Raw genomic sequence first — 23,561 nt, 5'->3', positions numbered from 1 at the left:
AGTCAAATCTGGCCCCAGACACTTACGAGCTTTGTGACCTTAGGCAAGTTACTTAACTGTTTGCCTCAGTTTCCTCATCTGTAAGATGAGCTGGAGAAGGAAATGGCAAACTACTCCAGTATCTTTGCCAAGAAAATCCCAAATGGAATCATAAAGAGTCAGACACAACTAAACTGACTCAACACCAAAATGTGGTTAGTAATAGCACCCACATTTCAAAACTGTTGTGAGGATAAAAAAGAGCTTTGCAAATCTTAAAGCTGCTAGTTTAAATGCTAACTGTTAATGTTATTACTATTTACAAGGAACATGAAGGATTTTGGCAGAATGTACGATGAGTATTTGGGTAATAACAAGCTAATAAGCCTTAAAAGATAGATAGCCTGAAGCCAGATCGTGAAGGGATTTAAAAGTGAAAAACAGAAGTTTGTATTGTATCCTAGAAGCAAGAGACAGCCATTGGCACTTCCAGAGCTTATGAATGACATGGTTAAACCTGTGTTTTAATAATATCAATTTGGCAGCTATGTGGCAGATAAATTAGAGAGGAGAGGATAGAAGGAGGCGGACCAATTAGGAGACCACCACAACAGTCCATACAAGTTGTAAGGTACTAGAGTTGTAGAGTAAGAAGTTTTTTAAGAATCTTTTTAGATCTAACAGGATAGTTAAAGTCATTTTTAGAAACAAAGTAGAAAAGGTGTGCAGGAAACAATGTTTTATGCCAATGTGAGAAATACATGGCAATACAGGATTCCCATTTCCACACTCCTACTCTTCCACATGGCCACCACATCCACTGAAACCATAGCTAAGTTTGGGGTTCAAGCAAGAGCACTGGAAACAAAAAGACTCCACAGCATTTGCAAGTTTTATTTAATAAGTTGCCTTTCCTCAGAACACCTTCCCAATATGGAAGGGAAAAAAAAAACAAAAACTAAAATAAGTCACCTGGTACAAACGGAGACTACTTAGTATATAAACGACACTGAAGTTGAACATACATACAATTAAATTTAATTTAATGGGTAGCAGTTCTAGCTCTAGCCTCTAGCTGACTTCCTAATTATAGTACAGTGAGTTTGATGATGGAGAAAACACTGCCATATGACCTTGTTCTAGCCCTTCAATTTAACCTAGAACCTCTTGTACTAAAATCGCAAAACATCTTAATGAATCAAATATATCCTCATTTCTGGGATTACATGTACATTTAAGTAATCCATAAAGTTCATAATAATTATTTTTAGGCCGAAGCAACTCAAGAAGCTGTAATCTGCTTCAGTGAAGGGACTGTCCACACCAAAAGAACTATAGACTAAGAAATTAGGTTATGGAAACCAATGTTCCAGAGTAACATCATAGAGGACCAAGGGAAGAAATATAGGCTGGGTGGGCACAAAAAATTCAAAGGGTATAGAACAATTATCCAAAGCAACATAAAATAGATGCTGTTAACTTAAAGGACAGGATATAAGAGACTAGTAGTTTGTCCCAGATAACTCATACCACTCAGGATGCAAAAAACAATTAAAAAAAACGCAAACAAACAATAAAACTTAGTACAAAAGCACCAGCTAAATATCAAGATTGTAATAACAAAGTTGATTTCCTGCCATTTTTTTTAACAATCATATATCATGCCTCCTAATTGAGCAGCCAAACAATGAAAATTTAATAAATAATATGATAAACTAAAATGCATACTATAGACAAATGTACACGTTATGTGAATGTGGTCATGAAACCATGCAACTTTTACTCATAAGGTTAATTAATTTTGTGGCCTACACAAAACTGTCAATCACCATTGTGGTAAGGAGATAATTTGTCCTTCAACTGAAGTCTTAAAATAGAAAAGGATAGCCATCTTCATCTTCAATCCTCTGGAATTGTGGCTAGTCAACACATAGATCGAGTTCTTAAGTCTTTCAAAGTTATCTGTCTTTATAATGCTATTGTATAGATTATTCACATTCTGCTTACTTCACCCTGTACCAGTTCATACAAGTTTTCCCAGCTTTCTCTAAAACCACCCTTTGGTCATTTGTTAGGGCATGATAGTATTCCATAACATTTATATGCCATGAGTTATCCACCCATTGCGCAATTGATGCATAGGGAGCTCAGCCTTTTTTTGAGGAGTGGAGAGAATTTTCCATAAGAAAAAGATGTGGTGAATTCCTTCCCTCCGTACACTTCAGACTGAAATAAAGAGAGATATGGCCACAGTGCAATGGGCTCTAAATACTATAAGAGTGGGGGCAGCTAGATGGCACAGTGGATAGAGCACCGGCCCTGAAGTCAGGAGGACCTGAGTTCAAATCTAGCTTCAGACCAAACACTCGACACTTACTAGCTGTGTGACCCTGGGCAAGTCATTTAACCCCAATTGCCTAAAAACAAAACCAAAAAAAAAATTATATATAATATATTATGTATATATATGTAAACAAATATTATAAGAGTTGCATTTATACTGTTCAACAAATTCAATTCAAATATAGATTTATTAAGTGTCAAAGGGAAACACAAAGCTCAGGTAAGATGTAGTTCCTGCCCTCAGAACATATAGTCGAGTAGGAGGTTGAAACAAGCCAAATAACTATGATACTATAAAAAGTATAATAAAAACAGAAGTGCAAGCAAAGTGTTACATGAATTCTTGAAGAAAGTCACCACTGAGGGACAGCTGCATGGAAAATGTCAGATTGAAACTGAGTTTTTAAAGGATGAAAAAATATTCAACAATTTTTACTAACACAAATTAAAAAATAACTATAATAACACTTTAAAGCAAAGTGTCATAAGAAAAAGTGTATTATACATTGCCTTCTAATATTTTTAAGTGTAAACTACTTTACTTTTTATTTTCAAATAAATTTTATTGATATTGTTTGTTCTGTACATCAGACTTTCTTCCAGCATTCTTCTCCTCCCACCCCAGAGAGCCATCCTGTATAACAAATAATATTTTTATAATGGGAAGACAAAACATAATGTTTTTAATTATTCAGCTTACAAAGAACTTACATACAAAATAGGTTCTACAAGAAAACTAACAATCTTGGTGACATCATAATCCAACCTCATAAAGATTAAATTCTCCCCAGGATGGAAGTCACTTACAGCAAACAGGAAGTGAAAGACAGTGAAATTAGAAGTTCTTATGCTCAGGACAAATTCAGTTGGGGTGGCAGGTGCAGAGGACAGTCTATTAAGGAACAGTTGTGCAGGTAGTTTGGGGGGGGTGTGCTTGTCTCCCATAAAGTCTGGCACAGCCACCTACGGCAATGGCCATAAATCTCCTCTTTCCCTAGAAGGAGGTACGAGAGGAGAAGTGGCACAGCAGATAGCTGAGTCTTCGGAAGGCAGGCTTCTTTCAGAGAGGCAACACAGCAATGGAACCCTGGGGACGGTGGCAAAGGACTTGGCAAGTGAACCAGCACAGGACCAGACTAAAGGAGAGGAAGCAATCCCTAAAATGCCCAATGACGTCAGTGTCTTGGAGAAAATGTTCTGATTACCCCCTTAGTCATGGCCTTATAAAATACTGTATAATTTAATTCGTTTGTTCTGATAACAAAGTAAGATTTTTCCGTCTGACCTCATATTATTTTCTTCTTTACATGAAATCTTTCAATTTCCCTTCACGGCAGTTTTGTATCCTATTTAATAAAAATATATATTATCCTTCAAAAAACAAACAAAAACTCCAATGTATTACCTGTGAAAGATCAGGTATATCACCTCTGTCAATACCAACTTGCTGTAAAAAGAGAAAGCATTAAATTTAAATCAACTTTTTATATGCACAAGTAAAACTATTAGAAAATGGCATTTATTCAAAAGTATTATGACTATAACAGAATATGATAAAGTGGAAAAGTCCTGTACTTTTGTTAAACCTGGGCTTATACTCTACTGACTCTTACAAAAACCACATGGGCAAATCGCTTTCTCTAAGACTGCTTTCTCATCTAGAAAACAGGGAATAATACTTGTACTCCTTAAAACCTTACTGGGCTGTAAGAAAAGCATTTTGTGAACTCTAAAGTGTTATATAAAAACGTGAATGTTTTTATTAAAACAAACATTACAGAAGTACAGATAAAAAGAAAAAACATTTCAAAAATTAAACTTAATAGAATTTGTTATTTCTAGTTATTGACTACTCTTTAGCAACTAAATCTTTTCAGCTGTATGAGGAAAAAAACTGGGACTAAAATCTGTCCAACTACCTTACCAGCAACATTGCTTGCTATCTGCATAGTTATATTCCAAATACATGTTACAACAAATCCAGTTATGTATATATCTCATGTTGATCATGATAATGAAGAAGATAATTCACACTTTCATAGTGCTTAAGAAGTTTTTAAGACAGTTTCCTTAAAATAGCTCTGTAAACGTAAGTATTATAACAAAAAGAGAGCAGTAGCCTCTTTTGATAAAGAAAACCAGGAAAAATAATGAGGAGCCCTGTAACTTCCCATTCAAAAGTAGCAGGTAATTTACTAATATCTGCACGAGTGATATTCAAAGTTGGTTTACAAAGTTATATGGTTACTCCCATTGTGTGGCACTTGCAATGAAATTTACCTAGGCACAATCCACAATACAAGGAGGTTCCACATCACACAGGTAGGAGTTCAAAGCACCTGCATGGAACCTGAGTTATCTGCTTGATCACAATCTGAACCTCTAGAAAACAGAATTTAAAGAGTTATGTTAAGTCACTGACAATTTTACCTCTGCCACTTTAAGGAATTCAGAGATCCTTGTCATTCTAGTCAAAAATTTCTTATAGATGTCGAGGCCTTCTTTGCACTGGTTCTTTTTCATATCAAAATATTTTTCTGTGAAAGAAAAAAGTTATTTCTTATACTTTAACCAAAACAAATATAAAGATTCTGTTTCAATTTATAACTTTATCAGCATATTCCAGGGTGAACTGCCAAAATGGCATGAGAAACTTTCCATAAATATCATATATACTTAATGTACTTAAGACAAGTGTTTCATATGCTTTTGGCCTAAGTTAAATTATTCCACTTCTTGGCAATGGAAAAAATAAATCTCTACACCTTTTTCATTCTTCTACCACTCCTTAAAATACACCTAAGTGTGAACATAAATTAAAATCCCAGATTATGACTGCTTTCAAATATATTTAACACACTTTTAATGATCCAGACCCATGGTTTTATTCATGTTAGGATCATCCTATGAGGACACTTTGCTTTACCTACCTCATGGTAGGTTGTTGTAGGGATAAACTGGGAAAGAGTCTATAAATCTCTTGGGAGATACAAAGCTGAAAAAGCATAAGAATTAAAAAGGCACACTCTGATTTCTGTTTATGGTGTGAAGGTGACCCCATGTTCTTGAAAGCTGTGCCAAAAGAGCACGAACTTTGGAAAGTTCTCTTTGAGAACTCTATTTTAATTTACACTTTTTAATGTTATAACTATGTAAAATGTGGTCACTGGTTCCAGCCTAATGGTAATATGGAGTGTGAATTCTAATAATATGGTTACTTCACAGGATAAATTTGTTATTTGCACTAACAGGTACCTATTTGTAGATTTTACTTTTAAGTAAGAGGAGGGAGAGAGGTAAAACATTAATTATGCAGTCAAAATCTATAGATAGGTAAGGTGCATGAAGAAGTTTTCATACCAAAAATTCTTGGATTTTTACAAAATGAAATGCTTTTAATAAATTTGTAAAACAATACTTACTAAGCAAAGGAGTTCATAAGAATAAATACATTTACAAAAACACAAAGACCACCTTCCATATTGATTTGGTAAATTAGTAAGCTAATTAGGAGACTGAAGGGATATATATATATATCATTCTTCCACAAATCAGTCATGTGAACATCTAAACTATATCTGAAGAACATTTTCAAATGATCACTTCAGTCAGCATTACTCACCCTAACTTTCAATACAGGGTAAGAAATGTTAGAGAAATATTTACCCAAGAGATTAATAATTCCTTCATTATATGCTGCAAAGAGTCTAATGGCATCTTTGAAAAGGAGCATGAAGGCAGCATTTATTACTCCATTTGTAAGCTCATTGCTATTAACCTGGGAAAAAAACAAGAAAACATCAGATAAAAAGAAGTCTCAAATAAAAAGCATCACTTCATTACATGTTTTCAAGCTATATTATACATCTAAGTAGTCAGAAAAACGTAAATAAAAAATACATTCTATCTGTCTATCTATATGTATTTTCATTCCAAGATTAGAGACATCAAAGATAAAAAGAAAACTCAAATACATCACAATATTTGTAGCAGGACTTTTGCAGTAGCAAGGAACTAGGAATAAAGTAGATGCCAATTGTGAAATGGCTAAAACATAGTGTGATACTATATGTAAAGGAATGTTGCTGTACCATAAAAAACAATGTGAACAACTCTAAGGTACTACCTCACACCTACTGTTTTGGCTAACATGACAGAAAAGGAAAATGGCAAATGTCAAAAAAGATACGGAAAAGCAGGAACACTAATGCACTCCCTGTGGAGTTGTACTGATCCAAGCAAAAGGGAAAACAATTTGGAAATATGCTCAAAGGGCTATAAAACTGCGATACCCACTGACAATACCACTATTAGGTCTATATCCCAAAGAAATCAAAGAAAAAGGAAAAGGACCTATGTGTACAAAAATATTTATAGCACCTCTTTTTGTGGCAACAAAGAATTGGAAAACGAGAGGATGCCATCAATTGGGGAATGGCTGAACAAGTTGTGGTATATGATTGTGATGGAATACTATTGTGCGAAGAAATGACATGCAGGATAGGTTTAGAAAAACTTGGAAATGCTTACATAAACTGATACAAAGTAAAGTGAGCAGAACCAGGAGAATATTGTACACAGCAACAGCAATATTGTAATGATGATCAACTGTGAATGACTTAGCTATTCTGATCAATACAATGATCTAAGACAATTCAGAAAGTCTTATGATAGAAAATGCTATCTACCTTCAGAGAAAGAACTGATGGAGTCAATGTGCAGATTGAAACATAATTTTTTCACTTTATTTTTCTTGCCTTTTTTTCCCCCGAAACAAGGCTAAAATGGAAATGTTTTGCACCATTTCACATGTACAATTGATAGCACATTTCTTTTGTGTGTGTGTGTGTGTGGCAATCAGGGTTAAGTGACTTGCCCAGAGTCACACAGCTAGTAATTGTCAAGTGTCTGAGGTCGGATTTGAACTCAGGTCCTCCTGACTCCAAGGTCAGACTTCTATCCACTGAGCCATCCAGCTGCCCCTGATATCACATTTCTTGCTTTCTCAGTGGGTGAGGGGGGTAGAAGTAAGAGAATTCAAACCTCAAATGAATGTTAAAAATTAATTTAAAAAATAATGTGAAGACTTCAGAGAGGCATAGGAAGACACTATAAACTGACACAAAATGAAGTAGAATCAAGAAAACAATATACACAAGGACTACAGTGTAAATGCAAAGAACAAAAATTCAAAACTGAACACTATAATTATAATGACTAAACTTGGCCCTGTGGGGAAAAAAGAGAGGTATGAAAATGTTCCTTCTCTTCTTTTTCTACCAACCTCCAGGTCATTATCACTGAGTGCAGCTTCTGGTTGACTTTTGTCTTCTCTCTTACTCCTTGCCCTTATACTGTAAGAATTCAACATCCATCTTTAAGTTCTCTCAAACTCTCTAACCTCTCAATTTCTTAGTCTCTTCAAATAACATAACCCAATACACTCCATCTGAGTTGCATTTAGGGATGGTCACATAGTAACTCTCACCACTGTTTACAAGTGTTCCCCTCCCTAACTAAAAACTCAGACATTTCCGTATCTGACCATATCTGCTATCATTCTACCTTTATATCTCAAGCCTTCCCATAACCTCTAAAAGACTTTCAATCCTTCTTATCTTCACTACTTTCTTGGGCCATTACCCATACTCTGACTTGACTTTCTTCCCTCTCCAACATCAATCTAATAGTTATCCATTTCATACCTCCACTGTCATCCATCTGCTCTCCAGTTCCTTGTTCTGTTGCACCCACACTGTCCTCTGCCTTAAATCTCTTACCCCATTTTATTCCTATCTTTACTCATCTCTTGCCAAACCTCAGCCTTGATTAATATTACTTTTTCTCTGTTCCTCGTAAGTCTCTGAACACCAGCTGAAGGAAATTTCATAACAACGTTGAGTAAGTGTATTACAAATTCATGTTACCAAACTCAGCTGGGCCCTCCTGAAGCAAGGTTGTCCTTTTTCCCCCTCCCTAATTGTTATCTATTTCCCCACAAAAGATTTTCCAAACCTCCTCTTTACTCGTCAAGTTTCTTACAGCTCCCTCTCCCTTCACTTTCAGCTGAGGATCTTGCCTCTGCAAAAACCGAAGCCACTACAAATGAAGTTCCTTTTCCCATGGCCTTCATTTTACAACTCCTTGACATTATTTCCCACTCTCTCACAAAAGGATAGCTCCTCTTGCTGAAGCCAACCCTCCTTCATTCATGCTTGATGCTAAACCTCCCACCTCGAGTAGATTGCCTCCTCAACCCTCCTCCTCTCCCCCTTTAATGCTCTCCCTCCCCCTCCTCTAATTTTCCCTTAATCTCTCTCCTCTCTCTCTGGACCCTCTATTCTTTTCTCTACATACCCTCTCAGGGACAGCATCATCTCCCATGGATTCATCTATTATCTCTATGTTGATGATTCCTAAACTTTTATATTCTAATCTCTCTCCTGATTTTAAGTCCAACATCACTAATTGGCTATAGGACATTTCAAACTATATTTCCCAGAGATATCACAAACTCAATGTGTTCAAAATTGAACTTATATCTTCTCCAAAATAATACTTCTTCCAAAAATAACTATGTCTGTCAAAGGCACCACCATTTTTCCATTCTCCCAGTTTTGTAATACTGGAATCATCCTTGATTCCTCATTTTCCACATCCATCCAAATCTTATCATTTTTACCTCCATAATATCTCTGCCATCCAATTCTGTTCTGCTATTGAGACAGCCACCTCCTTAATTCAGGCCCGCACCAGTTCTTTCCTAGACTGCTTAAATAGCTTCCAATTGATCTCTCTTTGCCCCAAGTCTCTCCCCACTCCAGTCCATCCTTTACCCTGCTGCCAAAGAAATTTTCTTTAACCATAAAACTGATCATGTCACTCTCATACTCAATAAACCTCAGTGGCTCACTACTCGGATAAAACATATACTTGTTGTTGAACATATAAAGCCCTTCACAATCTGGACCCAATCTATAGTTCCAGCCTGGTTTTCTCTCTGCTCTTCACATACAACAGTCAGTTTCTCATCTGTCTCATAGAATCCCTTTCCTTCTTTAAGACACAGCTCAAGCACTACCTTCTACATGAAGTACTTCTTGATTTCCCACTACCCACCCAAATGCTAGTGTCCTCATTAACTAGCTTGTATTTATTTGCACCTATTCTCATTATATTTATTCTACACATACTTACATACGTAACTGTTGTCTTCTTCATTAGAGTATAAGCTCCTTGAGAGTAGATTGTTCTGTTCTTTGTATTCCCCTGGTGCCTAGCACATGGAGGTGCTTAATAAAACAGCAGTGGTGCAGTAGGTAAGAGCACTGGGCCTGGAGTCAGGAAATCCTGAGTTCAAATCCAGCCTGACACTTAGTAACCATGTGATCCCGGTATGTCATTTAACTTCTGACTGCCTCAGTTTGTTCAACTATAAAATGGGAAAAATAATAGCATCTACCCCCCAGGGTTGTTTTGATAAAGTGCTTAGTGCCAAGTTTGGCATGTAACAGACAATAAATGCGTGCTTCCTTCCTTCTTTTCTAAATACTTGTTTATTTATCTGCAATGGTAAGGGATAGCTATGGCTGCTGAATATTACAAATAATGTTACTTAACTGATGTGTTGGTTGGTTTTGCTGAAATGCCTTTATTATCTTTTTTAAATTCTTTGTTTTAAAAGATGGCTCTCAGAGTAGGGAGATAGAGGAGGGATATATTGGGAAATGAAGTGATGTAAAAACAAAATGTTAATCCAAATTGATAAACCTTTTTAGAAGGTCAAAACCATAGCCAAGTACTTCCTTCCTTCCTTCCTTTCTTTCTTTTTTTGGAGGTAATCAGAGTTAAGTGACTTGCCCAGGGTCACACAGCTAGTAAATATCTGAGGTCAGATTTTAACTTCAGTCCTCCTGACTCCAGAGCCAGTAGTTTATCTATTGCACCATGTAGCTGCTCCCATAGCAAAGTACTTAAAAAAACAAAAAAAAATCTTAAGATTTGGTCAAGTGTTCAAATATTCCTTCATTCATTTGAAAGTAAACTTAGTCCCAGTGGTGAGAGGAAGCTCAAACACACGACTAACAGTACAATATTTACTATATATCTTCCAAGTAGGACACTAAGGAAATCTTCACCTTATATCCCTTGGAATCTAGAACTCCCACAGAATTATGAGAAAGTGAATTCTGAAAACTTGAGACAGCATGGCCATAGAAGAATGTGGGAACAGTCTTCAGCTGGTTGAGGACAGTAATAAACTGTCTCAGGCCTACCAGTAGTAAAGAACTACACTGCATTAGGCTATGAACACAGAAAGAATACTGTTTCTTACTTCATTGTCCCAAATAGGGATTTGATGCTCACGTCCGCACATTTCAGAAACTGTATCCTAAAGGTGCCTTACAGGTTAGTGATCTACGGATGCAAGAGCACCATACCTTCCGAGAGTATCTCCCCCCAACCTTTCCAACTATGAAGCTGGAATTATGACTCCAATTATTATGCTTCCTAATATCAGAGTGGGTGACTTGGAACATAAAGCAATCAACATAAGTAGTAATAACAGGCTAATCACATTCCTTAATCAGCATCTCCTCTCCTCCCTAGCACAAAGCACCTAATGGACGGATGGCAGCAGTGTCATTCCAAAATTCAAGTTATCAGTTGTCTAGCACGAGCATTTCCACTGTTTGCTTTTCTTCATCTCCCTTAAAATGTATGCCTTATTTCTGGAAGTATGGTACATGTGCAAGGGTTACCTAACCACAGCAAATTTTGGCAGAGTTAACTATACTCATGCAATGTCAATCTAAATGGTCTGTATAGACATGCTTGATATGGTGTTGCCAAGGAATCTATAAATCATCTGTGGGTTTGTTTTGTTTTACTTTGGAAGACTCCTGAAAAGATCAATTTCAGGCCATGCCTTGTCTCAATTCCCCTTTTATGAGCACTCATAGATAAACCAAAGTCAATTCTGCCTATACTTCTCTTGCCATTTGGGATCTTGTGAAATTTCAGGACTAAAAGCCAGTTATGTATGCTAATGCCATTGCCTGTATTTGTAGCAACCCTAGCCTTTTCCTACCCAGGTAAATATGGAACCATCTCAGGTTTTGAAGGTTCTACTGAAAAGCAAAATCAGCTCTAATATTAATTAATCACCAAACATTTAAACTAGTGAGGTAAAATGTTACATAATGCAAATTAACACACTCCCCAACAAAGGAAAAAAAAAATAGCACCAAACAATTCAAATAAGCTAAAAAGTGATGAGAGGACAAAGACTATTCTTTTAAAACTATTTACTTTCCTTTTGGAAATCAGTCACAGTACTTTGCCCTTTGCACCTGGTGACAATTACACAACTATGTGAACATTCTACTATTTCTTTTTTTAATTGAACTTTAATAGTCATTTTTTTTAAAATTTTGACTTCTCAATTCTCTCCTTCCTTCTAACCCCGCCCCCGATCATAAAGAAGGCAAACAATCTATCAATCATACATGTTAAGTCACGCAAAACATATCCACACTAGCCACATTACAAAAAAAGAAGGCAAGAAAAATAAAGTAAGTGAAAAAAGTATGTTTCAATCTGCACTCAGGGTTCATCAATTCTCTCTCTGGATATACAGATACAATTTTTTATTCCCGAGTCCTTTGGAATTGTCTTGGATCACTGTTTTGATTAGAGTAGCTAAGTCTTTCACAGCTGATAATCATTATAATATTGCTGTTACTGTGTACAATGTTCTCCTGGTGCTGTTTACTTCACTTGGTATCAGTTCGTGTAAATCTTTCCAGGTTTTTCTGAACCCATCTTCAGTGTCATTTCTTATAGCATAATAGTATTTCATCACAATAGTATAATACAACTTGTTCAGCCATTCCCCAATTGATGGGCATCCCCTCAATTTCCAATTCTTTGCCACCACAAAAGAGCTGCTATAGATATTTTTGTACACATAGGTCTATTTTCCTTTTTCTTTGATCTCTCTGGGATACAGACTAGGTCAAAGAATATGTACAATTTTACAGCCCATTGAGCAAAGTTCCAAATGGCTCTATAGAATGGTTGGATCAGTTCACAGTTCCACCAACAGTGCATGCATGTCCCAATTTTCCCACATCCCCTCCAACATTTGTCATTTTCCTTTTCTGTCATTGTTAATCAATTTTGACAGGTGTGATGTGGTACCTCAGGGTAATTTTAACTTGCCATTTCTCTAATTATTAGTGATTTAGAGCATTTTTTCATATGACTATTGATAGGTTTGATTTCTTCTTCTGAAAACCACCTGTTCACATCCTTTGACCATTTATTAATTACAGAATGACTCTTATTTTTATAAGTTTGACTCAGTTCCCTATATATTTGAGAAATGAGGCCATTATCAGAGAAATCTGCTATGAATTCCCCCCTTCCCCAGTTTCTTGTTTTCTTTCTAATTCTGACTACATTAATTTTGTTTGTGCAAACCCTTTTTAATTTATGTAATCTAAATTACCCATTATCCTTCCAATGATCCTCTCTATCAAGTTTGGTCATAAACTCTTCCTTATCCACAGATCTGACAGGCAAAATTCTCTATGCTTCCCCAAATTGTTTATGATATTACCTCTATGTAGAAATCATGTACCTATTTTGACCTTATCTTGGTATACTGTGTGAGACATTGGTCTATGCCTAGTTTCTGCTCAACTGCTTTCCAGTTTTCCCAGCAATTTTTATGAAACAGTGAGTTCTTGCCCCAAAAGCTTGGATCTTTTGGTTTACCAAACAAAAGATTACTATGGTCATTTACTTCTGCGTATTGCGAACCTAATCTATTCCACTGATTCACCATTCTATGTCTTAGCCAGTACCAGACTGTTTTGATGATTACTACTTTGTAATACAGTTTGAAAAATGGTACTACTAGGCCTCCTTCCTTCATAATTTTTTCATTGATTCCCTTGGTATTTTTGACCTTTTGTTTTTTCAGATCAATTTTGTTATTAGTTTTAGCTCTATAAAAATAATTCTTTGGTTGTTTAATTAGTATAGCACTGAATAAGCAAGTTAACTTAGGCAGAACTGTCACTTTTCTTACATTGGCTCAGCCAATCCATGAGAAATTAATACTTCTCTAATTGTTTAGATCTCTCTTTATTTTTATGAAGTGTTTTGTAATTATGTTCATGTAGTTCTTGGGTTTGCCTTGGGTAGATTCCCAAGTAATTTATATTGTCTGTAGTTATTTAAATGGAATTTCTCTTTCTATCTCTTACTCCTGGATTTTGTTGGTAATATGTACAAAGGTTGATGACTCATATGGGTTTACTGCATACCCCGAAACTCTGCTAAAGGTTAATTGTTTCAACTAGTATTTCAGTTGATTCTCTAAGAATACCATCATACTGCCCGCAAAGAGTGATAGTTTTATTTACTTGTTGCCTATTCTTATTCCTTTAATTTCTTTTTCTTGTCTCACTGCTGTAGCTAGCATTTTTAGTACAATATTAAATAAGAGTGGTAATATAGGACATCCTTGCTTCACTCCTGATCTTACTGGAAAGGCTTCTAGTTTATCCCCACTACAGATTATACTTACTCTTGGTTTTAGATAGATAATATTTATAGTGTTTTTAAGAACATTCTATTACTTCTAAAAACTACTTTGCTATGATCCCTATGGAGCTAACAGAAGTGTCACACTGAGTTGAAAATACTTAAGAGATCTAAAAATGAAACAATCTAAATAGCTATTATTTTAAAAAAAAATTGGACACACAACTTAATACTACTCGGTATTCTCTTTAAAATATTCTTAATATTTTATTTATGCTTGATGTCTGGAAATGTGGTACTTGTGCAAGGGTTATCTGACCACCAGCAAATTTTAGTAGAAAATTGGAGCTCAAGGAAAGAAAAACAAATCAAATAGGGAAAGTCTTCAAACACTAAAAGAAAATAATAGATAATTTAATTTGAAACCCACTTATTGGTTTTGCCAAAAGCACAATATCACCATTAAAATCGAGAACCTTGAGCAGCTAGGTGGTGCAGTGGACAGAGCTCCATCCTTGGAGTCAGGAGGACGGGAGTTCAAATCCAGCCTCAGACACTTGACACTAGCTGTGTGTCCCTGGGCAAGCCACTTAACCCCAAGTGCTTCACCAAAAAAACAAAACAAAAAAAAAAAATCGAGAATCTATAAAACATTTTACAATAAGAGAAGGAATTGAAATGTTAGGCTTCTAGTTAGGTAATCCCTACAGGAACAGCAAGTGTACTTAAATTTATTAATAATTCATATCAAGTACAAATGAACTAAAAGTACAACTGAACTTACATTAAAATCAAGAAGTGCATCCATCTGGTTTTGAATAATTGGTACAGTTTTTAGGAGTTTTTCTGTGTTCATTGTTCTCATGACTCCATCAGCCCTATTAAACAAACAAGGAGGAAAAATGAGTTTGCTACTAAATCTTAAAACAATTGCCATATAGTTTAGAAATTCTAATGGAAATTTTAAGAAAACTTATAATTTTTTCTCCCAGTTAAGAATAATGATAAAAACAATAACAACAATAACAGTATCTATATAGTGCTTTAAGGTTTACAAATAACATCTCATTTTATCCTCACACCAACCCTGAGAGGAAGGTATTATTACCATTTTACAGATGAAGAAATTGAGGCAGACAGTGGTTAAGTGACTTGCCCAGGGTCACACAGCTAATAAACATGAGACCATATTTGAACTTAGGTCCTTCTGATTCCTGGACTAATTTTCTATGCACTGTGCTTCTACCTAACTGCCTCTACTTAATACTAAATATGAAATAGAAATCATACAAGAGGAAAATAACAAAATAACTATTAGATAACAGGAACAACTAATAGCCATTCCAAAATACTCATGCAAAATGTTTACCACATAAATATGGCACCATAACATCACCAATTCCACAAATTCCCGAAGCATAGAATCATAGAGTTTAAGAGAATCTCAGAGATCATGTAGCTCCCCAACAATTCATATACATTCTAAATTATCAGAATGAAAACTACACTTTTGATTTACTACCTGGCATCTGTCATCAAGAATTACCTGGTTTTGTTGCTAGGTATTTGGATGTCTAACATTCTATGCAGCAGTATAGTATTTAAATAATCCCTAGGTGTGTCAAAATGATCCCCATATTATTTAGAATACCAAATACCTGGTTGTTTTTACAAAGATAACTCCAGGTATGCAGTCAAAGGGGTTAAAAGAAGAAAACTAAATAATGCGGAGTTCTGATAAAGACTTTATAGATTAGCCCATCAAGAAAGAAAAACTGAACATATTTGCAAAGTTTCAACAAATATTAAGGACCTACCATGTACAAGGTACTAGTGGATACAAATAAGTATAAGACAGTCCTTGCCCTTTCCCTGAAAAAGAAAAATTTATGTCTAGAAAAGCTCACGAAGGAGCAGAAAAGCAAATAAATGAAGAAAAAAATCTTTGTAACAAGTACCTCTGATAAATGGTATGATATCTAAGAAGGATGGGGAAATGATACAAATATATAAGAACAAAAGTCATTTCCCAAGGGTCAAAGGATACAGAAAGGCAACCTTCAAAAAAGGAAATCAAGCTAAGAAGTACTATTTAAAAGAGTGTTCTAAATCTTAATTAAGAGAAATGTACATTAGAATTCTTAGGTTTCAACACACACAACAGAGTGAAAATGATGACAAAAGAAAAAATGACACATATTGGAAAGCTTGTATGAAGACAGGTATAGGTGGAATGCAATGCTACTGCTATAAACTAGTTCAACTAATCTGGAAAATGTTACAATAACACTAAAAAAAGTCAATTATACATACTCTTTGATCCAGGGATACCACAGCTAGATATACATACCCAACAAAGCCAAAGACAGAAAAATCCAATAATATACAAAAATATAAAAACACTTTGTGTAACAGCAACAACAAGTATCCATCCAATGGGAAACAACTAAATAAACTGCAGTATATCAATGTAATGGAACATTACCTCGCCATAAACAATGATGAATATAAAGAAATCAGAAACATATGGCAAGATTTAAATCAACTAATGCAGAGCAAATTAAGCAGATGAGAACAATTTACATGATGACCACAATGTAATAGGTTTTTCTCAAAACTGGTCCTCTTTGACCTCTCTGCAGGCTTTGAAATTGTGCATCACCATCCCCTTCTGAATACTCTCTCCTCTGTATGTTTTCATGACACTACTCTTCTCTTACTTGTCCTCTTATTGGTCTGATTACTCCTCAGCCTTCTTTATTGATTCTTCCTCCATGCCACTCTCTCAGCAAGTGAAAGGATATGCCCCAAGGCTTCTTTTTACTCTATACTGTCTCACTTGATGATCTCATCAGATTTAATCATCATCTATATACAGATGATTCTCCAATCTATATATTCAGTTCTATTATCTCAGCCTCTTGGACAACTTCATATCCTGTAGGTATCAAAATCTCAGTACATCCAAAATAGAACTTATTATCTTGCCCCAAAAACCCCTAGCTCCCCAACTTTGCTATCACTGTCAAGGGCATCACTATCCTTTCAGTTACCCAAGCCAACAACCTTGGTGTCTTCCTACTTTTCACTCTCCATATATCCAATCCTATAATAAACCTTGTCATTTCTACCTTTATGACATCAATAGCATACAACTCCTCTCCAGTCATACAGCCATAACCTGAGTTCAGGCTCCTCATAATTTTTTGCCTGGACTAATGCAGTAGCCTCAAAACTGGTGCCCCTGCCTCAAGTCTCCTCTCTAATCCAATCTATCCTCCATTCTGCAGCCATGGTGATTTTTCTAAATTGTAGGTCTGACCCCATCTACTTTTCCTCTTGGTAAGTTTCAATGACTCCCTAACAGATTAAATATTAAGTATAAAGTACTGTTTTGGTCATTTGGAACTCTTCATAATCTGACTCCTTCCTACATTTCTAGTCTTCTTTTATCTTTTTCCCCTACACATATTTCAGTCTAGCTATACTAGCTTACTTGCAGTTCCTTGAACACTTCACTTTATCTTCCATCTGTGCCTTTTCACTGGGCCCCATGCCTGTAATGTTCTGCCCCTGTCTCTTAGTAACCCTGGCTTCCCTCAGGGCTCAGCTCAAATCTCACCTTCTGAAGGAGGGTTTTCCCAGTTTCCTAGTTGCTTATGCCTTCTCCTTTCAAATTACCTAAATAAATTTTTAAAAATATCTACCACGTACCTAGTTATTTACATGTTGTCTCTCATTAGAAGAGGAGTTCCTTGAAGGCTAGGGCTGTGATTTTGCCTTTCTTTGTAACTTCAGTCCTCAGCCCTGTGACTGGCACATAGTAAGTGCTTAATTAAATCAATGTTTGACTTAATGACTTTAGAGGACTAAATGATTTTCCAACTATTTACAAAGATGTTCCAGCCAATAGGTATAAAACGAGGCATACAACTTCAATATTAATGATTGATATTTTTAAAAGTTCACATGTATATTTGCTGCATGTGGCAAGTCTTTAGGCTTCAGTATATCGCACTGAAAATTAGTATATTCAAATACCATATGGCACAGAAAATAAGCACTATACATGGAAACCTGGGTTTGAGTCCATACTTATTCGCTGTTTGACCATGGGCATATCATTTAAGTTTTCTGCACCTCTCTTTCCTCAACTGTAAAAGTGGTAATAAGACACTATTAGTGTGGACATAGTGGATGGAGCCCATCACCAGTTTTCTCCATCTTCTATAGGAAGCCTTTCCAATACCTCTTATTTGTAATGTCTTGCCTCTTTTAAACTGTTTCCTATTTATCATGCACACGCACACGTGCGCACACACACACACACACGTATAAATGTGAGTGTCTTTGTGTGTGGATATCCTTGTTTGCACGTAGCTTTTTACATACTGTCTCCCCAATTAGAGTGTGAGCTCTGTGAGGGTAGGGAATGTCTTTTGTTTCTTTTTATATTCCCAGCACAGCACAGTACCTGGCCTGTAGTATGCATTTAATAAATGTTAACTGTCTGACAGCCAGGAACAACCAAGTATAAATACCATTTCTTGGCTTGCTGACTTTGTAATTCTATACTAGTGATCTAATCTCTCATTGTCCCTGGCAATTCTGTAAAAACTCACTTGTAGAAGAGTTGCTGATATCTCCTGTTAGAGGGAGTTTCTTCTACCTGTGAAATTGTACTTTTAGATCAAAGGTCTTTAACCTGGGGTCCATGGAGCACTTGAGGGTTGCTCAAGGACAGATTTCAAGGGGTTCATGAGCTTAGATAAAAAAAAAAATACATCTTTATTTTTATTCATCTTTGAGACTTGGCATTTCTTTCAATTATTTAAAAATATTATCCCTCAAGGGAGTCCATAGGATTCACCAGACTGCCAAAGGGGTCCATGACAAAAAAAAAAAAGGTTAAGAGTCACTGGTCTAGACTAAATAAAAAATGCTAAAACATTATCTACCTCAGCCAGGTGTTGTAGTCAAGTGATCAATTTTTATTAACAAAAAGGTGTTAAATAATTTAAATGCTTTAGACAAGAATTTATTAGTGAAGCCTGTTTTCTTCAAACACTTGAGCCACACAGCAATAACAGTATTTACATTTCACCTGGAAAAAAAATGGGATAGCCTACTTCCCTAATTGGATAACTCAATTCTCCCCAACTCCCTCCAGAATTTATGGCTGTGATAAATTCCATTAGAAGTTTAAAACAATGCTGAAAATGTCTTTTTTGATTAGTCAATTCTGTAAGAAAAGTTTACTTAAGTATACTAGCAATACTCTATACATTTGATTCTTCCAGAACCTTCCCTTAAGCAGATCAGTCTTTAGCATAAGGAAAAACTATGCTTCACACATTACCATTAGACAGATCTGATTTCCACAATTTCTCTTGGCAGTTCCTAACTCCCAGCAACTGTGGTTAATGGCAGTAACGCAGATCCATATGTTACATATCTATTTCCCAAAGTTATTACATTAGTTGTCTGAGAAGGTAGCAGTCATAAAGTTCCTACTCATGGTTTATATCAGGACAACAGAATACTTTTGAGGTTCAGGCTGATCTGTCAAAGGTCAGATTGCCTATAGGCCAAAACCTACTTACAAACTAGTGTCCTGTTATTCTTTATAATCTTACTAATATTAATGGCTTCTCCTAAGTGTATCATGTTATCTAAAGCAACAACTTATGGTCCAGGCATAAAACAAAGATCATTCTAAGATAAGACTTACATAAAATAACTCATGTGCGTGAAACCTACATTTGAAGGATGATGAGAAATGTATTCAAGATCTCTAACTTTCTAAATGGATAAAAACAATACACACCTATTAAAGAACAAGGCAAAAGAGCTCAACTACTATTATATAAAAATTAGCTATCTTATATGCCTTTTTAAGAAAAGAATTCTTACTGATTTTAAAATGTGACAACTCTGTAACTTAACATTTATCTTTTGAGGTCACACACTATAAGAAATCTGCAAATATATTAAGTAGGCAATCCAGGTAACACATACCACCCAAGATGGCAGTCTCTGAGTTAGAAGGACCTCTGAGGCCATCCAGTCCAACCTCTTTAACAAGAATCTTCTCTATTACAATGCCAACTAATAGTTATCTAAGCCAGTGCTGTCAAACCCAAATAGAAATGGTTCCACTAAACCACACAAAAAGATCCCTGTGAGCTGCATATTTGCACACAAAACTATATATTAACATTATCTATGTTCTACTGTACTTTTATTTATTTTGTTAAATACTTCCCAATTACATTTTAATCTGGTTTAGGAAACACACAAGACCTTTAGATTTCTAAGTCCTTCAAATACATTCTTATCAGCCCTTGTTAAGTACACTCTATCCCTGGCCAGGAGCCTGTCTTTCCTCTATTTGAAGTCACTATACAGAAATTCAAATCCAATTTCAGACACGAACTATTTAAACAGGTGTTATCTTCCTAAAACATTTCTTCTCTAAATTTCCTGATTCTAATGGGTAGAAGCAAAAAACAAACAAACCAAAAAATACCAGCTATAACCCTAAGGTTTTGAGGCTACCTAAGATTTCATAATCTTTTGCAATATCTCTAAGTTATAACTGGCATAATTAATTGTGTCCACATCAATCAACAGAAGGAGCAGTAGCTACCCAGTTGGACAAGTTTTTTGAGTTTCTTTATCACGTCTTGGATATGTGCCCTGGGAAGACAGTAATCTCTACACATTTCATTAGGTCAACTGCTGTTTCAGTAACCCTGAGCAGGGAGCCACCAACCACTACTGACTAACAATGATCTCTCACTTGATAGCATCTATACACTCTATACTTGTTCTGTGGGAAAAGTCCCATTTCTTAGCTCCAACTATTTAGAGATCCTTCTTCCATCTCTTCTCATTCATATTCTTCCACTCTCCAATTTCATGATGAAATTCAAGATTCCTCTGACCAACAGTTAGAAAACAGGAATATTAATAATTATAGAAGAGGAAGTTGAACTCACCCTCTTTTTACTTTTGTGAAGTCAAATGCAACTTGTCTGTAAGAAACAGCCTTTTCATTTAGATACCTACTATATCGTCTAATAAATGTGGACATATCATATCCTGAAAAAAAGTAGAAAAAGTTTTAGCCTTTTAGTAAAGTTATATAACCAGTAACTTTGCCTAATAAATCAATATTGTATAGAAACTAAATTAAAATGTCCTACAAAACAAATTAAAACTTTTATTGAAAAAAGTCAAATAGCAAATATATAATGTTGTATTGCATACTTTAAACATGTATTTAAGGCGGAGAGGTATTTTAGATAGTGCTAAAATTGTATCAGAATTTCACTATGCAGTTTGCATATTTCCTCCTCACATATTTACCTGCCTTTGTTTCAATAAGCAACAACTGTAAAAATGTTACATATATTTAGTAATAATCAGAGTTCATATAGCACTTTAAGGTTTGCCAAGCACTTTGCAAATATTTTACTACTTAAATTAAAATTCCAGCTAATCACTAAAGTGATTCCCCACCAACACCTCATTCTCTAGAAGGCACAACACAGACATATGAACATCACATTACTACATTTTCTTGAAATCGTATTCCAAGTTTTTCTTACCTTGCAATCCACTTTTGTCCAAAAAATTGCTTAAATTAAACAATGTGTTCCTTGAAGCCAAGTACTGGATAAAGCGCTAGAAAGGAAAAGAAATGCACATTGGATCAATTCACCCTATCGGCATCTTATTTTAACTATAATTTGAGAACCAGAAAACTTATGGCTAAAGCATTTCATTAAGTTTTACAAGCTTAAGTTTTATAGCTAATGTAATATGCTAGTTTCAGATCTAAATTTACCAGCTATAAAGATACAAAAACAGCTTCACTATCATTAGGATGTTTATCAAAGCATCAAGACTACAAAAATAGCAGAGAACATAAAACACCAAAGGTTTTATAGGAAATGGGGAATTCTATGCCGGTTATAAGACCTTATTAAAATAAACTTAGCTAAACCTGTTTTAAAAAGTTGTTTGTCACCAATCACCTAGCTAAAAAGCTAAATTTTTAAAGCACAATTTTTTTTAAAAGAAAAAAGCTATTTTAAGTAATTAACATATACCGAGTAGCCCAGGCATCCTAGCCAAGTATACTGACCCATACTACACCTCTTCAAAAGGAAATCATAAAAATGATACCAACCACCTCCATGGAGACCACTGCATTACAGCCTCTCTTTTTAAGTCACTTCCTTCCTAAACAAGCACTGTTTTGTATACAGGAATTAAGAACATATGTGAGAATAAAAGAAAAATCATAATGAATCAGGCCAGTGGTATACCTTGGCCACATGTTCTGACAGTGGTACTCAGGGGTCATTTCGTGTTAGAACTTGGTTCCATTAGAGACCTAAAAGGTTAGGGGGCTATACCATAAGTGTCCATGATTAATGATATTACTTTCATTATTAATAACAAATAGCATTTATATAATCCTTTCAAGTTTGCATAGTACTTTTTATACATTATCTAATTTAAGCCTCACAACAACTCCGCCAAAAAAGGTACATATTAAAGGTATTATCCCCATTTTATTATTAGGGAAGAGCTTAAGGGACTTGCCCATGGACATATAACTATTAAGTAACCAAGGTTTTCCTGACTCTTAAGACTTCACTATGTTACACTGTCTCTCATGAATCTATAATTCATTCTTCTCTTCCTACTACTACTCATTATCCAAGCATTTGAGGAGTGAGGGAGAAAAGCATGATGTCCTCTAAGACTCTGTCCTGAGCCCTCTTCTCGTTTCCTATTAGTGACCTCATCAGTTCACCAAGTTGTATTAACTCTTTGCAGATGATTCCCAAAACTATGTGTCCAGCCTTAGCCTCTTTTCTGAGTTCCAGACCTACATTACCAATTTGCCCCCACGTGTCATTAAGAATTCCATGTCTTATGGGCATGTCAAACTCAACATGTCCAACAATGAACTAATCATTTTCCCCAAACAACCTATCCCTGTTCTGAACTTGCCTATTTCTATCAAGGGCACCATCATCCTTCCAATCCCCTAGTTTTGCATTCTCAGTGCCAACCTTCATTCTGTATTTTCTCATCTTCCATATTGACTCAGTTGTCAAATCTTGTCATTTCTATTTAACATATCTGTCCCCTTCTCTTCACTATAGTTCTGGCCCTTATCACTTCTCTGGACTACTAGAAGCTAAATATCTAGTTAGGAGAACAAACTGAATGATCAGGTAATACACAGAGAATTAGCCATCACCACAAACACAGCTTACCTCATTTCCATATACCATCAAATGATGAGTTGTAATGAGAGACTTGAAGACCACCACCCAACTACTATTAGTAGTTCTTTCAAACAAGCTGTCTGCCAACTGGGGGATGTTCACATTCATCTCATTTGTGCACTGGATTAAATCTGAAATATAAAAACAGCGTTCAAAGAAGTTTCTATATCATATGGCTCATGTCTTAGTATTTATTTAGTACCTGGTACTGAAAAGGCACTCAATATTAAAGAAGCAGTTAAGTAATGAGAATTCTTGGGCCCAATAGAGAAATTCAATCTAATTTAAAGCAAATCAAACGAAATCATGTGCAGGGCAATATCTTTAAAAATGCTATCCTACCCCGCAAAAGTGTAAAGTGAGTCAAGCACC

The 23,561-nt window shown here is 35.5% G+C and overlaps 1 protein-coding gene across 16 annotated transcripts in view; it reads right to left on the bottom strand.

Annotated features, from left to right (window-relative positions):
* PICALM (phosphatidylinositol binding clathrin assembly protein) overlaps nucleotides 1-23,561 on the bottom strand; it is a 120,272-nt gene that overhangs the window by 58,022 nt on the left and 38,689 nt on the right. For all 16 annotated transcript variants that reach the window (XM_027848057.1, XM_027848049.1, XM_027848053.1 and 13 more), the window contains exons 2-8: nucleotides 23,178-23,320; nucleotides 21,492-21,567; nucleotides 20,880-20,982; nucleotides 14,663-14,756; nucleotides 5,989-6,100; nucleotides 4,753-4,859; nucleotides 3,728-3,769 (exon numbers count right to left, since the gene is read on the bottom strand). In XM_027848057.1, coding sequence (XP_027703858.1) covers nucleotides 3,728-3,769; nucleotides 4,753-4,859; nucleotides 5,989-6,100; nucleotides 14,663-14,756; nucleotides 20,880-20,982; nucleotides 21,492-21,567; nucleotides 23,178-23,320 — 677 coding nt within the window. The remainder of the gene's footprint in view (nucleotides 1-3,727; nucleotides 3,770-4,752; nucleotides 4,860-5,988; nucleotides 6,101-14,662; nucleotides 14,757-20,879; nucleotides 20,983-21,491; nucleotides 21,568-23,177; nucleotides 23,321-23,561) is intronic.

This window comes from Vombatus ursinus, unplaced genomic scaffold, assembly GCF_900497805.2.
Source record: "Vombatus ursinus unplaced genomic scaffold, bare-nosed wombat genome assembly UNPS02005659.1, whole genome shotgun sequence".
Lineage (NCBI taxonomy): Eukaryota > Metazoa > Chordata > Mammalia > Diprotodontia > Vombatidae > Vombatus > Vombatus ursinus.
The sequence above is the reverse complement of the archived record's forward strand: the minus strand, read 5'-3'. Positions and strand labels throughout refer to the sequence as shown.